The sequence below is a fragment of the Tachyglossus aculeatus genome, chromosome 6 (assembly GCF_015852505.1).
Source record: "Tachyglossus aculeatus isolate mTacAcu1 chromosome 6, mTacAcu1.pri, whole genome shotgun sequence".
NCBI classification, from domain to species: Eukaryota; Metazoa; Chordata; class Mammalia; order Monotremata; family Tachyglossidae; genus Tachyglossus; species Tachyglossus aculeatus.
In genome coordinates, this window is record NC_052071.1 from 34,436,898 (window position 1) to 34,462,910 (window position 26,013).

Below are 26,013 nucleotides of genomic sequence, written 5' to 3' on the forward strand. Positions count from 1 at the left end.
CGCCTCTATATGTTGCCATCCTGCACTTCCCAAGTGCTTAGTACAGTGCTCTGCACACAGTAAACTCTCAATAAATACGACTGAATGAATGAATGAACGAGAAGCAGCGGGGCCCAGTGGAAAAAACATGGGACTGGATGCAGAAGACCTGGGTTTGAATCCCGGCTCTGTCACTTGTCTGCTGTGTGACCTAGGGCAAGTCACTTCTGCTTGCCTCAGTTTCCTCATCTGTAAAATGGAGATTAAACCTTACTCCCTCCTATTTAGATTGTGAGCCTCATGTAGGACGGAGACTGAGTCCAACCTGATTATCTTGTACCTACCCCTAGGGCTTAGTCCAGTGCTTGTCACATAGTAAGTACTTAAGTACCATGAACAATAATAATAACAATAACAATAATAATAAAAGAAGACAGAGCTAGGGAGGAATGTTTGGAAGTCATCAGAACAGAGATGTTAGTTGAAGCCAATCATATTTACTCAGTGTTTACTAGAAGCTTATAGTTTAGTGGGCAACATGGGAGAACTAGAAGAGAACTGGGTCAGAGTATTTCTAGATGGGAGTCAAAGTCAACGGAGAGGTCGGGGAGGGTTAGGGCAGAGTAAAGTCCTTCAGATTTATTTCAACTTTCAATGTAGAAATCACATTTTAAAAATCAATTTCCTAAGTGTTACAAAAATGACTGGTGTTTTTTTGGAAAAATCCATGAAAATCATCTCTTTTTACCCAACAAAGTTACAAAAAATTTAGTCTCCCACTGTCAAATGACACTCATCAGTGAGCATAAAACCTCGGAGAAGCTTACCAAAGGAAGTTGCAGTGACCACCTGATAGAAGGGTCTCACCTTCCCGGAACTGTCATTGACCATAATCTGGACCTCTCCACTTTGATTAGGGAAATATGTGAAGCTGCAAGCAATGAGCTCTCCTCTCACAGAGAGGTCCGTACACTGGTGATTTACTTCCAGGCCAGAATACCTACAGGAAAGAAAACAGAAAACAGCTTTGTTTGAGCTTTTCAAAATCACCTCAATTGACTAAAAAGGTCGAAAGTTAAAACCAAGGTATTTGATTCCACGAGAAGCCTCACTTGCCTGCAGCAGGATCTCCGTATTTTAAAACCTCCATATCAGAAATAATAGTTCTGGGATGTGGTTAGCCCATTGTGTGTAAAAACAGGAAAGCAAGCACCTGTGTGGCTTAACTTGAAATTTTAATCCCGATTCCCAGGCATGTCATCTGCAGGAACTAACCACTAAGCCTGGGATAGCCAAAATCGTGAGTTACCAACAACTAGTGTTAACTCAGGCAAAACACATGTGGGCCTGGGAACCCATTCCTGCCCAATCAGTCACATTTTGCCTAATCCAGCTGCAAAATCCCTTCCCCCCGGGTTGCTGGAAGATTGGGCAAGTTGGCATTTTCCCAGCGTGATGAGTCAGGGGAATGGGGTCTCCTCTTTGGAATGACAGAGGAGCCTGAGCTCAGGACCGAGAACTGGCAAGGAGGAATTGCTTACAGTGCTAGCACTCTCTCCTCCCTGCCAGTTGTGTTTCCACGGGGTGGGCAAGGAGCAAGTAGACGAGCAGGGATGCACACACTGCAAAGTGCAAGCAAAGGGAGTTGAAGCACGGAACCCACCATTTTACAGCCAAAGTGACCTCGGCGTATGGTGACCATGGGCCATAGCACAGTGACCTGGCAGGCCATTGCAGCCTTTCCTGGCCAGCCATTTGTCAAGATCCCTGCTGGGCCTGTCCAGAGCCCGGAATGCCCTTCAGAATCCTTTACTACCGACTGTTCAGCCCAGCAGGTAGAATCTGGGGCTAGAAGCCAGATTTCCTGATTTCCAGAGCAGTGCTCTTTCCACTGAACCAACAGCAGGACTGAGTGGGGGTAGCCTGAATCTAAATGGACAAACTGTACCCCAAAATCCAATGAGGAATGGATGGTCACAGAGTTTAATCAATTGTATTTATTGAGTGCTTACTGTGTGCAGAGCACTGCACTAAGGGCTTGGGAGAGAACAAAGTTGGTAGATATGTTCCCTGCCCTTAAGAAGCGTACAGGCTAGAAGGGGAGACAGACGTGAAAAGTAATTACAGATGTGTACATAAGTGCCATGGGCCTGAAGGAGGTGGTGAATAAAGGGTACAAATTCAAGTACAATAATAATAATAATGATAAGAGCAAAAGCAGAAGGGAAAGGGAGTAGGGGAAATGAGGGCTTACTTAGGGAAGGCTCTTGGGGGGGGGGGTGTGATTTTAATAAACATTTGAAGGTGGGGAGAGTGGCGTTCTGTCAGATATGGAGGGGGAGGGAATTCCAGGCCAAAGGCAGAATACGGGAGAAGAGTCAGCAGTAAGATAGATGAGCTAGAAATACAGTAAGTAGGTTGGTATTAGAGGAGCAAAGTGAGCTGGCTAGCTAGTAGTAGGAAATCAGCAAGGTAAGATGGGGGGGCAAGGTGATTCATTCATTCATTCAATCGTATTTATTGAGCGCTTACTGTGTGCAGAGCACTGTACTAAGCACTTGGGAAGTACATGTTGGCAACATATAGAGGCGGTCCCTACCCAACAGTGGGCTCACAGTCTAGAAGGGGGAGACAGAGAACAAAACAAAACATATTAACAAAATAAAATAAATAGAATAAATATGTACAAATAAAATAAATAAATAGAGTAACAAATACATACAAACATATATACATATATATAGGTGCTGTGGGGAGGGGAAGGAGGTAAGGCGGGGAGATGGAGAGGGGTGGGAGAGGAAGGAGGGGACTCAGTCTGGGAAGGCCTCCTGGAGGAGGTGAGCTCTCAGTAGGGCCTTGAAGAGAGGAAGAGAGCTAGCTTGGCAGTTGTGCGGAGGGAGGGCATTCCAGGCCAGGGGGATGACATGGGTTGGGGGTCGACGACGGGACAGGCGAGAACGAGGCACGGTGAGGAGATTAGCAGCAGAGGAGCGGAGGGTGCAGGTTGGGCTGGAGAAGGAGAGAAGGGAGGTGAGGTAGGAGGGGGCGAGGTGATGGACAGCCTTGAAGCCGAGGGTGAGGAGTTTCTGCCTGATCGTATTTTAAAGCCCATGGTAAGGGGTTTCTGTTTGATGTGGGGGTGGATGAGCAATCACTGGAGGCTCTTGAAAAACTGAATGGTTTTTCAGAAAAATGATCCAGGTAGCAGAGTAAAATATGGATTGGAGTGAGGAGAGACAGGATGTAGGGATATCAGCAAGGAGGCTGATGCTGAAGTCAAGGTAGGTTAGGATAAGTGCTTCGATCAGCATGGTAGCAATTTAGATAGAAAGGATAGGGCAGATTTTAGCAATTTTGTTAAGACAGAACCCACAGGATTTGGTGACAGACTATGTGGGCTGAATGAAAGAGATGAGTCGAGGATAATGCCGAGGATGGTGGTGCAGTCTACAGTGATGGAAGAGTCACAGGGAGGACAGAGTTTAAGGAGGAAGATGAGGAGTTTTGTTTTAGACATGTTATGTTTGAGATATTGGCTGGCTATCCATGGAGATGTTCTGAAGGCAAGAGGAAATACAAGACTGCAGAGGGGACAAAGATCAGGGCTGCAGATACAGATTTGGGAACATCTGCAAAAAGATGATAGTTGATGCCATGGGAGAGAATGAGTTCTCTATGGCAGTAGATGTAGATAGAAAATAGAAAGGGACCCAGAACTGATTAACTTGTATCTACCCCAGCACTAAGAACAATGTGTGGCTCATAGTAAGTGCTAAACAAGTACCATAATAATTATTATTAACTGAACCTTGAGAGACTCCCACTGATTCTGGATGGGAGGCAGAGGAAGAGTCCGCAAATGAGGCTGAGAAAGAGCAGCCAGAGAGATGAGGAAAACAAGGAGAGGACAGCATCAGTGAAGCCTAGGTTAGATAATGTTTCCAGGAGAAGGGAATGGTCCGCAATATTGAAGGTAGTTGAGAGGTCAAGGAGGCCTCCAAGGAGTAGAGGCTGTTGGATTTGGCAAGGAGATAATCGATGATCTCTGTGAGGGCAGTTTCTGTGGAGTGAAAGGGGCAGAAGCCAGACTGAAGGGAGTCAAGGAGAGAATTGGAAGAGAGGAAGTGGAGGCAGTGGGTGTAGACAACTTGCTTACGGAGTTTGGAGAGGAAACTGCCAATTTTAATTGACACTCATCATTATTAATTCAGTAATTACATTTGGCGAAAGGCTACATTAGCCCCACTTCTGAAATAATTAATTCCTGAATGTTAAAACAGAAAAGAATAAAAGTTTAGGAAAGCTTCTGCTTCCGGGATTGTGTCCTGCCAAATCTCCCATCTTGGCTAATGTGAGCGGCAAGCTAACCCTGATAACAATAACAGCAATAGTAATCTAGTGAGTGGCCAAAGGGAAGAGAAGAGCGGCAAGCTAACCCTTATAACAATAACAGCAATAGTAATCTAGTGAGTGGCCAAAGGGAAGAAAAGGAAGACCAGAGTGACCCAAATGTGATTCTTGCACCCTGGAAAGGAAGTGTTCTCATCTCTTAAAAAAGAAATTAATCTGCTTATCTCCTCCTTCTGCTGACCTTTCACTTGGCCATAACAGCCTGCCAGGAAAGAAGCAGAGTTCCTGCTGCAAGCAGCTCTAAGCATTCTGTTTGATATTAGACAGCTGAAAATGTTTCATTAAGCATTTTTCAGGCCAGACAGGCCTGGAAGGTTTTCATCTAAGGCAAGGAACAGAGGACATTACATTTTGCACTGAATAATCCAATAAATGGAGAGGGGGAAAAATACCTTCTATTCACATACTGCCTAAAAATGACTTTCCCTTGCTTATCAGTCTCAGACTTAAAAGTTGTTTTCATGTAGAAAGGTTAAACTGGGTGGTTATTAGGGCTAGAGAACGAGATTTTGCTTTCCTTTCCCAATGCTTACAACTGGCGGTTACCATTAAGTGCTGGAAGGACTCCAGGTATTTCCCATCTAAGTTAATTTATATTAGGGGTCTTATTTTGCTGCCACTGTAGAGAAAAGAACCTCACTCATAAGTCACGGAAAAACCAAAGATGCTATTTAGAGAATCCTCAAAGAGTTTTGAATCCAGACCACGGAAATCAAAATGCCCAATAAAGACAGAGGATTGGGTGAGAAAATGGGTGGGTTGGGGTGACTTTCCCTCCAGCAGGAATTCAGGTCATCGTTGATCACTGGTGCCCACATTGGCCTCTTGACTGTAAGTTCTAGTACTCTCTTGTACTGTACTCTCAGTCAGTCATATCTATTGAGTGCTTACTATGCGCAGAGCACTGTCTTAAGTGCTTGGAAGAGTACAATATAACAATAAACAGACACATTCCCAGTCTAGAGGGCAAGCTTACAGTCTAGTTTCCCAAGTGCTTAGTACAGTGCTCTGTACATGATAAGTGTTCAATAAATACCACTGATTTATTGGTCTGTACTTTTTTGGTCCCACTGGGGTTGGGGGGAAGAGACGGGAAGGGCATCAGTGCTCTGGGAATGCTCAGTGGTGACTGGTCAACAAGCTCCTCTCTTCTCTTAGCTACCCAACTTGAGGGACATACTTCAGAGTGTTCCTACCCTTCCCCAACCCTCTCCGGCACACTGTTCCCTGTTTTGGAAGCTCCTTTCAGGGGCTTGGAATAACAGGAGTTTGCCTGGCCTGCTTCCATGAACAAACCTGATCTTGGTGCTTTCCTCTTAATCCTGTCTCCAACTGTGGGCCCCTTTGGAAGGAAGACTGAAAAGAGGGCATCCTCTAAAAGAAACAGTCTGAGAGGACTCCTTCACTCGGTGGCCAGTGTTGCTTTTAAAATTTGTCAAACCAAATTTAAAAAGGCCCTTCCTCTCTTCTTATCAGTGGGTGGCCCCGTCAAAAATTTTTGGAGAAGGCCAGAGAAGGGGCTAAAACTTGAGCCACACTCTTCTGTGCTGAAGAGAAGTGGTCTAACTTGCTTATCTTGTATAAATATCTCTATTATTATTATTATTTTCATTGGTAAGCTCAGGGGCAGATCCACTCGGCCAACCTGAGGGAGAGAGAAGTTTTCTCCCATTGCCTAATGAACAGTGGAGGCAGGTCTCCTACAGGGGTAGAACTGAGTAGCCTGTCCTGTGGGTTTGGGGCTTTTAGAAGCCAGAGGCCGTCCTGTTGGGGACAAGATCCTGAGTGGTCCATTCACAGGAAGCCGGGCTGGGAAACCTACCAGTAGTGCAGTGTGTAGTCTGCGTCCGGTGGTGCTTTCCTTCCAGGCAGCCAAGAGCAGTTCATGGACTTCAAGCTGTGCCAAATGCAGTGCAAATCCCTCACTGCCGTCTCTGGATCGCCTAGTGACACAAATCAAGGGCAGTTTGGGAGGTTTCTCTTGATTTTTGCAAGAGAGTCTCATCTCCACCTGAGGTGATCTGCACAGGTCCACATTAACTCAAAAATCTCATCTCTTTCTTTTTCTTTCTCTTGCCATCGACCTCCTTGCTCATGCCCCACGTCCTCCTTTGAACTCCCTCCCTCTTTGCATCCAGCAGACCTCTGTTATTCCCAGCTTCCAAGCCTTACTTTAAAACCACCTATCCTCCAGGAAGTCTTCCCTGATTAACTTCACAGTTCTCCAGCTGATTTTCCTCCCTACTGCATTGCCTATGCACCTAAGTCTTTACCCAGCTTCTCCCTGGACTGTAAGCTCCTTATGGGCACAGAACATGTTTACCAAATCCATTATTGTACTTGCCCAAGTTCTCCGTACAGTGCTCTGCACCCAGGAAGCATTTAGTAAATATGATTGATCCCACCCACTCCCCACAACACTTATGTGCATATCTTTATCCTGAATTGTTGCCCCTTCCTGTTCTTTTTCTTTATTTTAGTGTCAGTCTCCTCTGCTACATTCTAAGTTCCTTGAGGACAGGGATCATCAGGGATCACTTTAATGTCCTCTCCCAAGCACTTAGAATAGTGCTCTTCACAGAGCAAGTGCTCAAGAAATAATAATAATAATAATTAATGATGATGATGATGGCATTTGTTAAGCGCTTACTATGTGCCAAGCACTGTTCTAAGCACTGGGGTAGATACAAGGTAATCAGGTTGTTCCACATGGGGCTCACAGTCAACCCCTTTTTTACAGGTGAGGTAATTGAGGCATAGAGAAGTTAAGTGACTTGCCCAAAGTCACACAGCTGACAAGTGGCAGAGCCAGGATTAGAACCCACGACCTCTGACTCCCAAACCCGTGCTCTTTCCACTAGGCCATGCTGCTTCTCATGATCGATTATCTTCATCAATACGACCGATTGATTAGTATGCTAGAAAACAAGCATCCAGAGTTGTAAAACAAATGCACTAAGACATTAATCTCAACTTAAATTCTCTGTTTATTATTAGAGATTTTCTTCTGAGAGCAGGGTTTGCAGCAACCAAGACATCTTCCCAACCTCCCCACTCTCGAATATTAAATGGAAGAGTTTGGGGAAAATGAGCTAGGCCCCGCAGGTTTTCAACACCCCTGTACCATTTCTGGTACAAAATAAGAATTGGCCTCCACATATGGTGGTTTATTCTACCAATCATTTCCTTGCTGCCTTTTCCATTAGCCTTGGGGGACTTTCCAAAAACAGTGGCCTAAGACTTTCTCTGAACCTTCTCCCTTATAATCAGAGCTACAGATGGCAAGGCTAGAAAATCAGAACAACCTTTCTTCCTGGGACCCACCCAGAGGCTACTTGCACTGATTTTTCCGAGGGATGAGGCCAGCACGCTGGGGAATATGGGGCTTTGGGAACTATGGCAGGGGAATGATGAGTACAAAATAATAATGATGGCATTTGTTAAGTGCTTACTATGTGCCAAGCACTGTTCTAAGCGCTGAAGGAAGGAGTAGCAGTGAGAGAAGAGCAGACCTAGGCTTTCTCTGCTCAGGAAGCCACACAAGTCCCACTGAGGGGAACTTCTGGGGAGGAACAGGTCATTGTGGATCAGTGAAGTTAGATATGATCAATCAATCAATGGTATTTATTGAACACTTACCATGTGCTGAGCACTGCACTAAGCGCTTGAGAGAGGACAGTACAACAGAATTAGCAGACATGTTCCCTGCCCATAACGAGCTTACAGTCTAGAGAGGGAGACAGACATGATATATGTCTGATGGCACATGAGACAGGGAGGGAATGGGTTAGGACATGGTGGAACTTGGCAGCTGGGTGCCTTTCCTATCAACTCCTCTCTGTCATTAGGTAAATATCCCCTGCAGGAATCCAATCTGAGGAATGGGAGGGAGGAAGCAGGCAGTCAGTTCTACAGAGGAAAAAAAGTGATGCAATTGCAAACATCTGAAATGCGATGGTGTTGGTTTGGGTCTGTGGTTTTAAGTTGTGGTTTGAGTGGTGAGAGTTGTGACTCTCGAGGGTTACTGAATTCAATTTGTAGCCTCTATAAAATGGGGATTAAATAAATACTTGTCCTCCCTCCTACTTATCCTGTGAACCCGATGTGGGACAGGGACTGGTTCCAAACTCTACCCCTGTGCTTAGTGCAGTGCTTGGCACATAGTAAGCACTTAACAAATATCACAATTATCACTATTAGGCCAGTCCCTGGCTAAAGGATAAAGAGGAAAACAAAGAGCTTTTAATATTGCCTGTTTTGACTTCTGACCAGAAGATCTCTAGACTGATCTCAAAAAGGTGCTCCCAGGTGTCAATGCAACTGTCCATCAATAAGCAACTCAACACTTCCTTTCTGAAAAGTCACCGATTTTTAAAATTCCTCCTGAAGCAACATTTAAGAAGCACTAAGTCTGACCTTCAAACTTGGGTTGGATTTATTTCTCCACTTGAACTCAATTTTTTTCCCCAAAAGCAGCAAGGATAACAAAGCCTTTCCAAATCAATGAAGACTGAAATTTGGATCTGGTGGATTCATACCGAGGTAAGAAATAAAGTAAAAAGTCCTGAGGACTTTACCTCTGGGGGTTGGAGTGCAGCATTTTACCAATTCATTGGAACTCTCACTTTGATTACAGTTACACTGAGATCTCACTTGGATACAAACTTTTTCATTGAGGGCCACTGTTGTTTCACGATAAGCATTTATACTGCATTCCTGAGTTGAGGAGACAAAAAAAATAAACAGCGTTATTTCATCTGACACCCCAAAACAGAGTTAAAGTAACAAAGCTCTGTGGAAAGCTGAATTACAGAAATGGGCAAAGGCAAATACAGCAAGAATTCAAGCTGAACTCTAAAGTAGTTTCAAAACAAACACAAGTGTGTCAAATCTATCCAAACATTCCCATCAATATATAAAAAATTACTTAATACAAATCGTCTGTTACTAGTTAGCAAAAGGGTGATGTATGGACACGTCAAAGTAAAAGGAAACTCTGATTGCCTTGAAACCTAGTCGCAGAAAGTGCGCATGGACTTATTCATATCCCAAGTCAGGTCTTACCCTCATCCACCTAGCCTCTCTACCTAGATTATGTTCATGGTTTCATCATCTTACATAAGACTAGTATATTGCTTCTTACATAATTCCTTCTAGCATCATCATCAATCGTATTTATTGAGCGCTTACTGTGTGCAGAGCACTGTACTAAGCGCTTGGGAAGTACAAGTTTGCAACATATAGAGACAGTCCCTACCCAACAGTGGGCTCACAGTCTAAAAGACTATAACACCAAAAGAACAGATACCTGCACTGCAAAGTCCTAGGCAGTCCTATGCTCAAATGTTATGTGGGTGGTTTCTTCATGAATTTAGAGTTACAGTTTTACTATTATTATTATTACTACTATTAATACTAATAATAATGGTATTTGTAAAGCGCTTACTATGTGCCAGGCACTGTTATAAGCACCAGGGTGGATACAAGCAAATCGAATCGGACAAAGTCACTGAGCTCGCAGTCTCAATTCCCCTTTTACAGATGAGGTAACTGAGGCACAGAGAATGGAAGTGACTTGCTCAAGGACACACAGCAGACAAGTACAGAGCTGGGATTAGAACTCATGACCTTCTGACTCCCAGGTTCATGCTCTAGCCACTACGTTATGCAATTTTACTAGCCACTACGTTATGCAATTTTACCATGCACGGGTGTGGTTCCCAACTCTCATTTTGGTTGTTTGAGCTTCCAGCACAATTTCCATACCCTTGGTCACTCAGTGAATATTCTGAATTTTTGTTCCAGATCATAGTGGATTCTCCCTATCTAGCTAGGAATGGACTTGCGTACAGAAAAAAGGAGTTTTTCTCTCTGCCGATTTCAGCGCTGTACTGTGGATACACAACGCTTCTGCCTATATGCACTGTGTTGTCAACATTTCCAGTTCTGCCAGTGTTTCCGCCTCACCCTATAGCCTTGCACAGCCTAGATTTCTGGGCCCCACCTGCCCTGGACTAGCCCAGGTGGGTCCCAGCTCCTGGCATCGAAGCCCAGTCAGGTTCACCCCTCCCCAGATTGGAATTCTAGGACTGGCTCAACTCAGTCCCAGCCCCACACCAGATCGGAGGGGAATCAATCAATCATATTTATTGAGCGCTTACTGTGTGCATAGCACTGTACTAAGCACTGTACTAAGCGGGAAGAGAAGCAAGCCTGGGGTTCACTGCTAGGTAAGGTTGTCTCTGCGGGCTGCTGGAACTACAAGTCCCTGGAGCCCGGGGGAAAACCACACAAGGGAAACCACCACATGGGCATAACAACAACCTGACTTGAAAAGGGTGCTCTAGGGGTGCCAAGTCCAAGCCTGTTTGGGCTTACTCCATGCCTGCCCTCAGGTTTATGCTAGACTCTATGGCCTAGGGCCAGGATGAACCAGAAGAGGCCCAAGCCCAGCACTAAACTGGGTAGGCTAGAAATGGTAGGTGCCCATTAACAGGCACGATGGCTCCCACAGCTTTTGAACTGGACACCCAGGCTTGCCCATTCCGGTCTTTGACAAGATCTGAGAACTTCCAGTCAGGGTCAAAAAGACCCCAGTGGAAGCTTTCTGGCCCATTTGCTGTTTGCAGCCTGCCCTCTCTCTCTGCTGTCCCCTAAGACTCCTACCTTCTTTCCACCCCCGTATTCAAAGTGTCAGGCTGGCACTTGAGGATAGAACTGTGTCTGTTTCTAAGGAATAGTTACTTAGACTTGTGAGCCCCATGTAGGACAGGTACTGTGTCCAACCTAATTAATGTGTGCCTATGCTAGTGCTTAGAACAGTGTTCAACTCACAGTAGGCGCTCAAAAAACACCATTAAAAAACTAAAAGAAAATTGAAAATTAATAACAGATGGTGCTATTCAATCACATTATGCATATACGTATAATTCTATAATTCTATTTATTTATACTGATGCCTGTTTACTTCCCGGCCAATGCAACTGGTTTAGAGAAGCAGCGTGGCTCAGTGGAAAGAGCACGGGCTTTGGAGTCAGAGGTCATGGGTTCGAATCCTGCCTCTGCCACATGTCTGCTGTGTGACCTTGGGCAAGTCACTTAACTTCTCGGAGCCTCAGTTGCCTCATCTGTAAAATGGGGATGATGACTGTGAGCCCCACGCGGGACAACCTGATCACTTTGTATCCCCCCAGCGCATAGAACAGTGCTTTGCACATAGTAAGTGCTTAACAAATGCCATCATTATCATTATTATATTACTTATATTGATGTCTGTCTCCGCTTCTCTGTACTGTGACCTGTTGTGGGCAAGGATTGTCTCTATTGCTGTATTATACTTTCCAAGCACTTAGTACAGTGCTCTGCACACTGTAAACACTCAATAAATATGACTGAATGAATAAATTAGTGAAGCGATCAATCTCCAGTAATCTTGAATCTACACAATCCATTTTTCTCCTCAAAGCCCAAGTCAAAGGCCTTTACAGATGTTTCCTTTTCTCTCTCCAGGCTCATAAAGTTGGCAAGTAGAATTACTCTCACATCCCCTTTTATCGTGGCCAGCATATTACACAGATAATTGGTATGGTTGGAAGTGCCTTTTAGACTGTGAGCCCACTGTTGGGTAAGGACTGTCTCTATATGTTGCCAACTTGTACTTCCCAAGCGCTTAGTACAGTGCTCTGCACACAGTAAGCACTCAATAAATACGATTGATTGATTGATTGATTGCCTCGCCACCTCTTCTTGGCTCTCTGGCCTCCTGGAGGAGTTAGTAGACCCCGTACAGAACACAAAATTGACTCCTCCAACACAGAACTCCTGGGACTGGCTCCCTTCCCCAATTTTTTTTTTTCCAGGAGTAAAAGTAGTGGAAGGTTCAGGCCTTCCCTTATCTGACTCATGATTTATGCCCCACGTGGGCGACTGTGTGTAAATGCCATTTGATTGATTGAGCAAGTGAAGAACGCCCATCTGGTGGTGATGAAAGACACCGGAAGAAGTTATCACTATGTGTTTTGAACTCTGGAATTGAGCAATGCTCTCTAGTTTACAAATTTGCAATGGCAAGATTAGAGTCGATCTTAAAGGGCTAAAAACCGAGTTGCTCATTCAGGTTAATGGTCCTTAGGCTGAGAATTATCTCAGCCATTTGCCCTGAAGCCTCTGGAACCTGAAGTAACTTGAACCCCAAGAGAAAGTTCTATCGATTAACCAAGTTTACTTCTAAATAATATCCTGGTGGTTAAGTATTTCTTAACAGAATAATATCCTGGTGGTTAAGTGTTTCTTACCAGGAAACACTGAGACGGTCTCTTTTATTGCTCCTCTCCCTGCACCCTAAACTACCCCTGACGTCTTACTGCAACACAATCTTTCACTGAGGTTGCATTCGGCAAGAATTCTTCAGTTTTTCTTGACAATCCTGCTCTCAGTATTTCTCTTTGGTATCTGTGTTTCATTTCCTCAAATGTCAGATGTAATTATTTTCAGACTTTTCCTATTTCTGTGTCTTTGCTTACTCTTAGTGTGCATTTTTATTTCTTTGCTGGAGTTGAAAAATGACATCCTGCAACAAGCTGTTTACATCTGACTTTAATATGTTTATAGTGCTGCTAATAAATGTTGACTAAATGAGGTAACTGAAGTGTCCCCACTCTAGCTCTATCCATTTATCCATTGGTAATTTAATCTTTGCCTTTTTTTATGGTATTTGTTAAACGCTTACTATGAGTCAAACAGCGCTGGGCTACATACAAGTGAATTAGGTACGACGCAGTCCCTGTACCACATGGGCCTCCCAGTCTAAGAAGAGGGAGAACTGAGGCACAGAGAAGTTAAGTGACTTGCCCAAGGTCACACATAAGTATTTGTCTTTTGCAATCAAACTATTTTTTAAGTCCATCTAGCTGCTTTCGGTCATGTTAAATGAATTAATGTTGTGCATAAAATCTGTTGAAATGCCATATTAGACACTGTAGTTATGTAGAAGGGTCACCTGAGTGGGGTCACATTACTGCTGCAGTTAGCTGCTTGCTGCCCGCTCCCCCGTCACGCCCACCAAGATAACCTTTATTTTTGTGGGGAAGAAGGAGGTGGAAATAATAGCAGTTGCCAAGTTCCACTTCTGCCCAGTCCCTTATTAGCAGCTCTCAGTACTGGATGTCTTCCCTAAGAAACTCTGCCCAGAGGACTGGCATCATGGGAATTAACCTAATCCATGGAGGACAGTCCAATCCTGAAGAAATATACAAGAGCACCTACGGTAGAGCCCCTCCAATACATTAAGTGCCTCTGACCCCTCTGTCTTCTGAATCCCTTTGTGAGGAAGCCACAGAAGGACACTGGCTCTAGAAATTCAAAATTAGCTGAGTGAAATAAAATTAAGAAGTAAATAACCCAGTCACTTCACTTTGCCCAGGAGAAAAAAATGTTAATATACAGTATTATCAAGTGCCATCGAGTCATTTCCAATTCATAGCGACTATAGGGATATATTTTCTCCAGGACATCCTGTCTTCTGCCATAATATGTAACCTTTCTAACAGTTCTTCTGTAATCGTTGTTATGGTCTCAAACCATTTAGCAGCTGGTCTGCTTCTTCCACATTTTCCCTGGCCTTTTCCTAGCATTAGTGTCTTCTCCAGAGAATTAGTCCTCCTGATTATGTCCAAAACATACAGTAGTCATTACTTTATTTTCATTCCTTCAACACAAATTTCTAAATTTTAGGGAAATTCCCAATTTCATGAAGCAGCACAGGCCTGAGGAAGTGGTGAAGCCCAAAAGAGAATGAGCCCGGGAGTCAGAAACCTGGGTTCTAATCCATGCTCTGCCACTTGTTCGTGGTGTGATTTTGGGCAAATCACTTCGCTACTCTGAGCCTTAGTTTCCTCATTTGTAAAGTGGAGGTTCAATACCTGTTCCCTCTCCCCTCTAGACTGTAAACTCATTATGGGCAGGGAATGTATCTGCTAATTCTCTGTTATTGTACTCTTCCAAGTGTTTAGAACAGTGCTCTGCACATAGTAATCGCTCAATAAACACCACTGATTGCTACTTAGTCTGGGACAGCAACAGGGTCTGACCTGATTATCTTATATCTCTTCTCCAGCTCTTGGCACAAAGTAAATGCTTAACATATACCACAATTATTATTATTATTATTAGTAGTAGTAGTAATAATAATAATAATAACAAAGGCACTTAAAAATTATTGCCTTACCTTTGTCAGCCCACCCAGACATCTGCCTAGGATTTAGGGAGACCCAGAAAGGAAAAGAGGAAGATTTTTGCTCTACCTCCAGAGAACAAGTATTTCCTGATGTGGGTTGGGGAGGAGAGCAGGGCAGTAACCACAAATACAAGTGAGAGAAACATGGCAACAAAAACATCCCTAAATACTGCTGGAGAGACACACACACCATTTACACACGTAATCCAGATTGTCAAGACATATTTTTACCTGACTTTGTCAACAGCAATTTTTAGAGCCCAAACTGTACAACCCCCTTAAATAAAACCCTATACTGACACACTATAATTCAACTACATTTTTACTATACTTGATAAAGCAAAACAACATTTTCTTGTAAAGGGTCCTGAAGATCTTACCTTTTCATTTTTTTTGTCCACGTAACTGAAATATAGCGGACTACAAGACTCAGCAGTCCTTTCTGGAGGATTCCACGTCCAAATTAGCGTACAGAGATGTTCCACTGAAACACTCACATTGGTAAGATGTGGGAAGTTTTCTGTTCACATCAAACAGGAGAAAACTGCTTTAGCAAACACTTGTTGACATTCTTAATTCCCCATTTAATGTCCCCTCAATCCCAGGACTTTTTACTGGCTGTATATCTTGAAAATGCTATCAATTTATAAAAGAGATGCAAAGTTCACCAGGGATTACTAAACCAAGAAAGAATTTCACAGATATTTAACTGAAATGTTAATGTTAAGCATGTTAAATGTGTTCTTGATCAAAAAATGAAGTCAATTAATGTTCCTTTCCAATACTGCAAATGAAATCCATTAACATTCACCACTACCTAGAATTTCTGAGCAGCTAATTTACTGCCTTATTTGTTCACATTTCACTCTCCATGAAATTCTGCTCAGATGCAGCATTACCATCTCATTTTCACATGTGAGAAAAGTGAGATGAGTAAATCGCCTAAAATGAGTCAGTGGCAGAAGATTTTTTTATACATATTTTCTCCTTAACCCTAAGTACACAATTTCCATGTCAGCCCTTCGTGAAGTGCAAATAATTATGTCATCTAAAAAAACAACAACATCGCTACTGGAATACTGGAAATGCAAATTCTGATAGAGATTGAATTAGTAGAGGAGGTGCTACTGCACCCATCTGAAAAATTAAAAAGAAAAATAATGACAGCCCTATGTCTTTCCCTATTCATTTCAACAGTGCTCTTTAAATGTGTGGGTGCGCGTGCATGCACGCGCTTAGGCTCTTACGCTCTTAACGTTTAAAAACAAAGCAATTTTATTCCTTTTACAGTGCCGAAATTCAGATTTCCTTCTTATTTTACCCTGATAGGAGAACACCTATCGTAAATGATTGCTTTAAACTTTTTAACAGAACTGGAAACAATAAGACCTGTGAGATCGAATAAAGATCATTTCTGCCCAGAAAGGCATTTAACAACTCGTTGGGTAGGGACCGTCTCTTTATGTTGCCGATTTGTACTTCCCAAGCGCTTAGTACAGTGCTCTGCACACAGTAAGCGCTCAATGAATACGATTGAATGAATGAATGTGCCTGATCGGACTGTATTCCTAATTGTGGTGTTTGTTCAGTACCCAGGGCTTAGAACAGTGTCCAGCGCTTAGAATAGTGCTTTGCACATAGTAAGCGCTTAATAAATGCCATTATTATTACTATTATTATTACTACGTGCCAAGTACTGTACTAGGCGCCGGGGTGGATACTAGATAATCAGGCTGGACAAAGTCTCACAGAGTCCAAGGGTCTGGTCTCCCCCAGCGCTTACAATGTAAGCGCTTAACAAATTCCACTATTATCATTACGATCACACTGGACAAACAACAGGCAAATGATCGGGCAACTTAAAACACTCCTTTTTTTCCGCATTTCCAATTTAAGTGGCTACCTGAGTTATCTCAGCCCGCAGCAGCAGAATAGTATCTTCGCTGTCGGGCACGACAAGGCGGCATTGCTACTCCAAAATGCCAAGAATTCAAAACAAGTTTCTTTCAAAGAGTTTACTCAGTTTAATAATAATAATAATAAAGGTATTTATTAAGCGCTTACTATGTGCAAAGCCCAGTCATCTCCCCCCTCGCCAGTTTCAGACCTTCCCTAAGAAACTGGCGGATTGTTTTTACTTTCTAGACAATGCTTTTTCAAGTCGGTTACTTTGATTTTTAATCAAATGGAGGCAGTTGGTGACAAGCAGCTTTTCAAGCCGGGTTAATAATAATGATGGCATTTGTTAAGCGCTATGTGCGAAGTACTGTTCTAAGCGCTGGGGGCATACAAGGTGCTCAGGTTGTCCCACGTAGGGCTCACGGTCTTAATCCCCATTTTACAGATGAGGTAACTGAAGGCCAGGGAAGTTAAGTGATTTGCCCAAAGTCACACAGCTGACAAATCTCCTCAAACCAGGACGGCCTCCTCTGGCCATCTTGGCCCTTCTCAGCGGGTCCCCCCCTGAGCCCTGGCTGGGAAGGGACCTTCCAGATCCAGGAAAGCCGCTCCCAAACCTCTCCTGCTCAGGATCCCCATCTCCCAACCCTGTCTTCCCCCCTGCCCCTGCCCAATTTCACCCCACAGACCCTGTCTTCCTCCCTACCCCTGCCCAGCTTCACTCCACAAACCCTGTCTTCCTCTCTGCCCCTGCCCAGCGTCACTCCACAACCGTGTCTTCCTTTCTGCCCCTGCCCAGCTTCACTCCACAATCGTGGCTCAGTGGGAAGAGCCCGGGCTTTGGAGTCAGAGGTCATGGGTTCAAATCCCAGCTCTGCCAATTGTCAGCTGTGTGACTTTGGGCAAGTCACTTCACTTCTCTGGCCCTCAGTTCCCTCATCCGTAAAATGAGAATTAAGACTGTGAGCCCCACGTGGGACAACCTGATCACCTTGTAACCTCCCCAGCGCTTAGAACAGTGCTTTGCACATAGTAAGCGCTTAATAAATGCCATAATTGTTATTTTTTTAGACTGTGAGCCCACTGTTGGGTAGGGACTGTATATGTTGCCAACTTGTACTTCCCAAGCGCTTAGCACAGTGCTCTGCACACAGTAAGCGCTCAATAAATACGATTGATTGATTGATTGCCCCTGCCCAGCTTCACTCCACAAACCCTGTCTTCCCAAGGCCCAGTCTCCCCACACAAACCGTCTTCTCCCCTGCTCCACTTCCCCCCAGCACAAACCCTGCCTTCCCCCTGTCCAGTCTCCCCTCACAAACCCTGCCTTCCTGCTGCCCCGTCTCCCCACACAAACCCTGCCTTCCTGCTGCCCCGTCTCCCCACACAAACCCTGCCTTCCTGCTGCCCAGTCTCCCCACACAAACCCTGTCTTCCTGGTTCATTCATTCAGTCAGTCATATTTATTGAGCGCTTATTGTGTGCAGAGAACTGTACTAAGCACTTGGGAAGTACAAATCGGCAACATATAGGGACAATCCCTATCCAACAACGGGCTCACAGTCTAGAAAGAGGAGACAGACAACAAAACAAAACAAGACAGGTGGTGCCAATCTCCCCACACAAATCCCGCCTTCCTGGTGCCCAGTCTCCCCACCCAATCCCTGTCATCCACCTGCCGTTTCTCAGCCTCCCCTCCACATAAATCCTGTCTTTCCCCTTGCCCATCCCCTGCCTACCTCCAACACAATTCCTGCCTTGCCCCTAACCTCCGCCGCCTGCCCAGGCTACCCTACAAACAAACCCTGTCTTCCCTTGCCTCATCCCAGCCTTCCCTACACAGACTATGTTCTCTCCCTGCCCAGCCTCCCCAGCACATAATGATAATAATAATAATAATAATGGTATATATAAAGCACTTATTGTGTGCCAGGCACTGTACTAAATACCGGGGGCAGATATAAGATAATCAGGTTGGACACAGTCCCTGTCCCACCCAGGGCTCACAGCCTTAATCCCCATGTGACAAGATGAGGTAACTGAGGCACAGAGAAGTTAAGTGACTCGCCCAAGGTCACACAGCAGACAAGCACCAGTGCCAAGATTAGACCCAGGTCCTCTGACCTCTAACGAGGTCTTCCCCCTGCCAAGACTTCTCTATCCACACTCCCTGCCTACCTCCTGCCCTGTTCAGCTTTGCCCCCCCCAACACACACATACACAACACACACGATTGAATGTCAGTCATTCAGCCGTATTTACTGAGCGCTGATTGGATGTAGAGCACTGTACTAAGCGCCTGGGAAGTACAAGTTGGCAACATAAATGAATAAATGAGCCCTGGGCTCCCCGCTGCCCTTGCCCTCTCCCCAACGCACGCGCACATTGTGTTCCCCCTGACCGTGCCCAGCTCTTTCTCGCCCCACATACCGTGGTTCGTTTTCATTCAGTCGTATTTATTGAGCGCTTACTGTGTGCAGAGCACTGTACTAAGCGCTTGGGAAGTCCAAGTTGGCAACATAGAGGGACGGTCCCTACCCAACAGCGGGCTCACAGTCTAGAGGTGGTTCCCAGGTGCCCGTGCCCAGCCCTCACTCAATCAATCAATAGTATTTATTGAGCGCTTACTGTGTGCAGAGCACTGGACTAAGCGCTTGGGAAGTCCAAGTTGGCAACACAGAGAGACAGTCAATCAATCAATCGTATTTATTGAGCGCTTATTGTGTGCAGAGTATTGTACTAAGCGCTTGGGAAGTCCAAGTTGGCAACATAGAGACAGTCAATCAATCGTATTTATTGAGCGCTTACCGTGTGCAGAGCACTGTTCTAAGCGCTTGGGAAGTCCAAGTTGGCAACATATAAACAGTCAATCAATCAATCGTATTTACTGAGCGCTTACTGTGTGCAGAGCACGTACTAAGCGCTTGGGAAGTCCAAGTTGGCAACCATATAGAGACAGTCAATCAATCAATCAATCGTATTTATTGGGCGCTTACTGTGTGCAGAGCACTGTACTAAGCGCTTGGGAAGTCCAAGTTGGCAACATATAGAGACAGGCAATCAATCAATCGTATTTATTGAGCGCTTACTATGTACAGAACACTCTACTAAGCGCTTGGGAAGTCCAAGTTGGCAATATCTAGAGACAGTCAATCAATCAATCAATCGTATTTGTTGAGCGCTTACTGTGTGCTGAGCACTGTACTAAGCGCTTGGGAAGTCCAAGTTGGCAACATATAGAGACAGTCAATCAATCAATCGTACTTATTGAGCGCTTATTGTGTGCAGAGTATTGTACTAAGCGCTTGGGAAGTCCAAGTTGGCAACATATAGAGACAATCAATCAATCGTATTTATTGAGCGCTTACTGTGTGCAGAGCACTGTACTAAGCGCTTGGGAAGTCCAAGTTGGCAACATAGAGAGACAGTCAATCAATCAATCAATCGTATTTACTGAGCGCTTACTGTGTGCAGAGCACTGTACTAAGCGCTTGGGAAGTCCAAGTTGGCAACATATACAGTCAATCAATCGTACTTATTGAGCGCTTACTGTGTGCAGAGCACTGTACTGAGCGCTTGGGAAGTCCAAGTTGGCAACATAGAGAGACGGTCCCTACCCAACAGCGGGCTCACAGCCTAGAAGGGGGAGACAGAGAACAAAACCAGACATATTAACAAAATAAAATAAATAGAATAGATCTGTACAAGTCTACTCACCCGTCGGATCCCTCTCGCCAAGGCTGCCGGCGAAAGAGACGCAGAGCAGCGCCGTGAGGAGCCGCGGCCCGGCCGCCCGGCCCATGCTCCCCCCGGACCAGACCAAACCGGACCGGACCAAACCGGACCGGACCGGTCCAGCGTAGGATTCCCCCGGCACGTCCGCCTCCCGCCGCCGCCTCCGCCCCCTCTCGCACTTCCCGGCTCCGGGAGCGGGGGCGGGACGGACCGGGACGGACGGGAAGAGACGCTCCAGCAGCCGCCGGGCCCGGGAACCCGAGAGGGGAAGGCGCCGCGGGGCGGGACCCGCTGGAAAGGGGCGGGGCGGGGCGATGAGTGGGCGTGGCCCTGTGAAAAGGGGCGGGGCGACGCTTCGAGGGGCGTGGCTTTGCGAAAAAGAGGAGGGGCGACGCCTTGAGGGGCGTGGCTTTTGCGAAAAGGGGCGGGGTGACGTGCCGAGGGGCGGGGCCGGGCGGTGATGAGTGGGCGGGGCGACGCTTCGAGGGGCGTGGCTCTGTGAAAAAGGGGAGGGGCGACGCTTTCCAGGGGGCGTGGCTTTGTGGGAAAGGGCGGGGCCGGGCTGTGGGGTGGGCGGGGCGACGCGGCGAAGGGCGGGGCCGGGCGGTGAGCAGTGGGCGGGGCGACGCTTCAATGGGCGTGGCTTTGTGAAAAGGGGAGGGGCGACGCTTCCAGGGGCGTGGCTCTACGGAAAGGGGCGGGGAGACGCTTCGAGGGGCGTGGTTTTGGGGGGAAATGGGCGGGGCGACATGCCGGGCTGCGAGGAGTGGGCGGGGCGACGCTTCGAGGGGCGTGGCTTTCTGAACATCAATCAATCAATCGTATTTATTAATAATAATAATAACAATGGTGGCATTTGTTAAGCGCTTACTATGCGGAAAGCACTGTTCTAAGCGCTGGGGAGGTTACAAGGCGACGAGGTTGTCCCACGGGGGGCTCACAGTCTTCATCCCCATTTTACAGATGAGGGAATTGATGCCCAGAGAAGTGAAGTGACTTGCCCAAAGTCACACAGCTGACCAGCGGAGGAGGCGGGATTTGAACCCATGACTTCTGAGTCCAAAGCCCGGGCTGGCGGCGAGGGGCGGGGCCGGGTGAGGAGGGCAGAGCGCCCCCTCCCGTCACCAGGCTGCTGGGCACCTGCCCTCTCTCCCCTCCCTCCGTCTCTCATTCATTCATTCAATAGTAATAATAATAATAATAATAATGATGATGGCATTTGTTAAGCGCTTACTATGTGCAGAGCACTGTTCTAAGCGCTGGGGGGTATACAAGGTGATCAAGTTGTCTCATGTGGGGCTCACAGTCTTAATCCCCATTTTACAGATGAGGTAACTGAGGCTCAGAGAAGTTAGCGCTTACTGTATGCAGGGCACTATACTAGAAGCAGCGTGGCTTAGTGGAAAGAGCCCGGACTTGGGAGTCAGAGGTTATGGGTTCTAATCCCAGCACCGCCAATTGTCAGCTGTGTGACTTTGGGCAAGTCACTTCACTTCTCTGGGCCTCAGTTGCCTCATCTGGAAACTGAGGATGAAAACTGGGAGCCCTCCGTGGGACAACCTGATCACCTTGTAACCTCCCCAGTGCTTAGAACAGTGCTTTGCACATAGTAAGCACTTAATGTCATCATCAGCTGTGACCTTGGGCAAGTCACTTCACTTCTCTGTGCCTCAGTTCCCTCATCGGTAATAATACTAATAATAATGATGGCATTTGTTAAGCGCTTACTCCTTCCCTTCCCCACAGCACCTGTATATATGTATATATGTTTGTACATATTTATTACTCTATTTATTTTACTTGTAATAATACTAATAATAATAATGATGGCATTTGTTAAGCACTTACTCCTTCCCTTCCCCACAGCACCTGTATATATGTATATATGTTTGTACATATTTATTACTCTATTTATTTTACTTGTAATAATGCTAATAATAATAATGATGGCATTTGTTAAGTGCTTACTCCTTCCCTTCCCCACAGCACCTGTATATATGTATATATGTTTGTACATATTTATTACTCTATTTATTTTCTTTGTACATATCTATTCTATTTATTTTATTTTGTTAATATGTTTTGTTTTGTTCTCTGTCTCCCCCCTTCTAGACTGTGAGCCCACTGTTGGGTAGGGACCATCTCTATATGTTGCCAACTTGTACTTCCCAAGCACTTAGTACAGTGCTCTGTACACAGTAAGTGCTCAATAAATATGATTGATTGATTGGGGAGGATACAAGGTGATCAGGTTGTCCCATGTGGGGCTCACAGTCTTCATCCCCATTTTACAGTCACTTACGAAGGACTTAAATTCTCTGTGCCTCAGTTCCCTCATCTGTAAAATGGGGTTACCTTGTATCCATCCCAGTGCTTGGCACATAGTAAGTGCTTAAAAAACACAAACATTATTATTATTATTACTAAGCGCTTGGAAAGAACAATTCGGCAATAGAGACAGTCCCTACCCAACAATGGGTTCACAGTCTAGAAGGGGGGAGACAGACAACAAAATAAGTAGACAGGTGTCAATATCATCAAAATAGATAAATAGAATTATAGATATATATGCATCATTAATAAAATAGAGTAATGAATATGAACAAATATACACAAGTGGGAAGGGATAGTAGTAGGGCAGACAAGTCCTTTGGTCGCAAAACTCACAGTGCTTAGAACAGTGCTTGGCACATAGTAAGCACCTAACAAAAACCATTATTATTATTATTATTATTATTATTATTATTATTATTATTATTCTCGGGGGCATTGAGTCGGCACGGGTCCTAGTCCTGCAGGGAAGAGGTTTGCATTCCTAGGGGTTCGGGTTTCCCTTCCCTACCAAATCATTGACTGGAAATTTTGGACCCCGCAGAGATTAAGTGGGGAGCCCAGCTGTTTGGGGAAAGGGACTAAATCTGGGATTATTCATCCAATCATATTCATTCATCCAATCATATTTATTGGGTGCTTATGTTCACTCATTCATTCATTCAATCGTATTTATTGAGCGCTTACTGTGTGCAGAGCACTGTACTAAGTGTTTGGAAAGTACAATTTGGCAACAGATAAGAGACAATCCCTACTCAACAACGGGCTCACATGCACTGCACTAATCGCTTGGGAGAGTACAACACAGCAACAGTCATATTCCCTGCCTGCAATGGTCTTACAGTCTATAGTGGGGGAGACACAAATAAATAAAATTACAACGCCCACCATTTGGCACTAAACTCCATGCAACTGCAATAATTCGTCTGTTTCCCGTAACACCTTTAGAATCCAAAAAGTTTCCCACCAGCCCTCTTCTTTGGATGCTTCCAACATCTCCGGAGGGTTAAGAGAAGCAAGGACCATCCCCATTTTACAGATGAAAAAGCTGAGGATGCAGCAGCGCAGGGACCGTAGCCACAGGGAGTCTGAATCACAGGATCGGGACTCCTGCCAAGCCACCCGAATCTCAGTAATTTTACAACGATTTTATCAAAAAATCACACAAGGGAGGTTTTTTTTGCCACAAACAGAACTGAGAGTGACCTGAATCATGCTCATCATCTTTGGCTTAATCAGGAGGATAGCCAAGTACTTGCTACTCTATCAGGGATAGTTTTATGTAATAGGAAGAGAAAAGGGAGGGTTTTCCAAGAAGGGTAATAAACTGAGATAGATATGCCTTGGTTTCAAGTAACCTTAACCAAGATGAGTCAAATAAAAATTCAACTTTAACCTTAAACCCACTGCGTTTTCACGAATATGTTTTCTAGACTGGCCACAATTGCACTCCCTTCCTTTCTTGTTTGGGACTGCTAGGAATTTGGATTTAGTAAGGAGCCTATTCTGTCGCCCATACTCCTTCCTCGCCTATCAATTTACCTTTCCTATCTGCCAAGACGGAGGGCGTGTAGCAAGGGGTTGGGAAAAAGAAGATGGAGAGTTGAAGAGGTTGGTGGTGGGGAGGGAGGAGGATTAGAATGAGTTACAAAAACACGAAGCTGCAAGAAAACAAGGAATCCTCGGTCCAAAGAGCATTCACCAGCACCCAAAGCCAAATGCTAATCCAAGTACTGTGTTGGCAAGTGATTACTCTCTCACTCTCCATCTCTTTCCCCCTCCTTTCTCAATAATCCCGAGTGGCTAATCCAGATTTGGGCAGTGCTTTTTGAGCATGTCTCATTGACACTGAGTGATTTGTTTTGTCATTTAGAGAACACATCCAAACAGATGACTTCACAGTCTCCACACATAGCTATTGGCACATTGTAGACCTCTCAATCATTGAGTATGCACAGTGACCTTTTGAGGTCAGGTTCCAGGGTGTCCCAGGAGAGGGGGAACTGTAACCCACAAAATTTGTTATTATAGTTATTCTTGACAGCCATAGTAGGGTATAGGTGTAATCCTATCCAGTTGGATATTTTGTAATATTTGTTTCTGATCCTCTGGTTACACTGAGTTAATTCGCGTACCCCAGGGGGAGTTGACTAAAGGTGGAAAGAAAGATGGAAAATGCTGCAGATTCTCAGAGCACTTTTAGTCTCCCCCAGGATGCTACGCTTGATCATTATTCAACAGGATAACAAATTAATGAGTCAGAGGTAAAAGGCACAATCTCTGCCCTCAACAAGTTTGTATTCTATCCAGGGAGACAGACAAAACAGATAGGCGAGAATAGAGAAGTGCTTAAATAGTAGAACATACACATCGCTATGTATAATCCTATCCCACCTTGACTACTGCATCTGCCTCCTCACTGACCTCATGGCCTCCTGTCTCTCCCCACTCCAATCCATACTCCACCCTCCTGCACAGATCATTTTTCAACAAAAATGCTCAGTCTATGACTCTACACTCCTCAAGAACCTCCAATGGCTGCCCATCCACCTCCGCAACAAACAGAAACTTCTTACTCCTTTAAAAAGTACTCAATCAGCTTGCCCCATCTTACCTCACCTCAATGACTTCATACTACAGCCCAGCCAGCAACATTCCACTCCTCTAGTGCCAGTTTACTTTCCGTGTCCCGATCTCTTCTCTCTTGCCGCCAACGCCTTTCCCAAATCATTCCCGTAGCCTGGAAACCACCCCCATCACCCTTCCCTTCCCCACAGCACCTGTATATATGTATATATGTTTGTACATATTTATTACTCTATTTATTTATTTATTTATTTTACTTGTACATAGCTATTCTATTTATTTCATTTTGTTAGTATGTTTGGTTTTGTTCTCTGTCTCCCCCTTTTAGACTGTGAGCCCACTGTTGGGTAGGGACTGTCTCTATATGTTGCCAATTTGTACTTCCCAAGCGCTTAGTACAGTGCTCTGCACATAGTAAGCGCTCAATAAATACGATTGATGATTGATGATATACACCAAGATTACCACTCTCTCCACCTTCAAAGCATTATTAAGGTCATAACTTCTCCAAGAAGCCTTCCCCAAGTAAGCCCTCTTTTCCCCTGTTAGCTCTCCCTTCTGCATCGTCTAGGCACCTCCACCTGTGACCTTTGGGCATTTGATATTCATCCCACCTCCAACTCCACAGCACTTATGTATATACCTTTAAATTATATATTATAAATTATTTATTCATACTAATGTCTGTCTCCTCCTCTAGATCCCTCTAAGGATTGCACCTGGAGAGTTTTCAGTACTCTGCCAGTCTCAGCTATGAGAGGGAGAGTCAAGCAGGGGCATACCCATTCCATTCCTAGCTTGGGCAGTGGCTAGCGAGTGGAAGGCAATCTGCTACAAGT

General features: G+C 45.1%; 1 protein-coding gene and 1 non-coding gene across 2 annotated transcripts in view; one reads left to right on the forward strand and one right to left on the reverse strand.

The window, feature by feature from the left end:
• IL13RA1 (interleukin 13 receptor subunit alpha 1) overlaps positions 1–20,453 on the reverse strand; it is a 44,161-nt gene extending 23,708 nt beyond the window's left edge. The window contains exons 1-5 of the mRNA XM_038748243.1: positions 20,240–20,453; positions 15,004–15,143; positions 8,967–9,105; positions 6,212–6,332; positions 807–979 (exon numbers count right to left, since the gene is read on the reverse strand). Coding sequence (XP_038604171.1) covers positions 807–979; positions 6,212–6,332; positions 8,967–9,105; positions 15,004–15,143; positions 20,240–20,324 — 658 coding nt within the window. The 5' untranslated portion in view covers positions 20,325–20,453. The remainder of the gene's footprint in view (positions 1–806; positions 980–6,211; positions 6,333–8,966; positions 9,106–15,003; positions 15,144–20,239) is intronic.
• Positions 20,454–25,875: 5,422 nt separating this feature from the next.
• On the forward strand, positions 25,876–26,013 carry LOC119930325. The gene has a single exon (XR_005451803.1). It is a non-coding gene; the product is annotated as a small nucleolar RNA SNORA7 (small nucleolar RNA).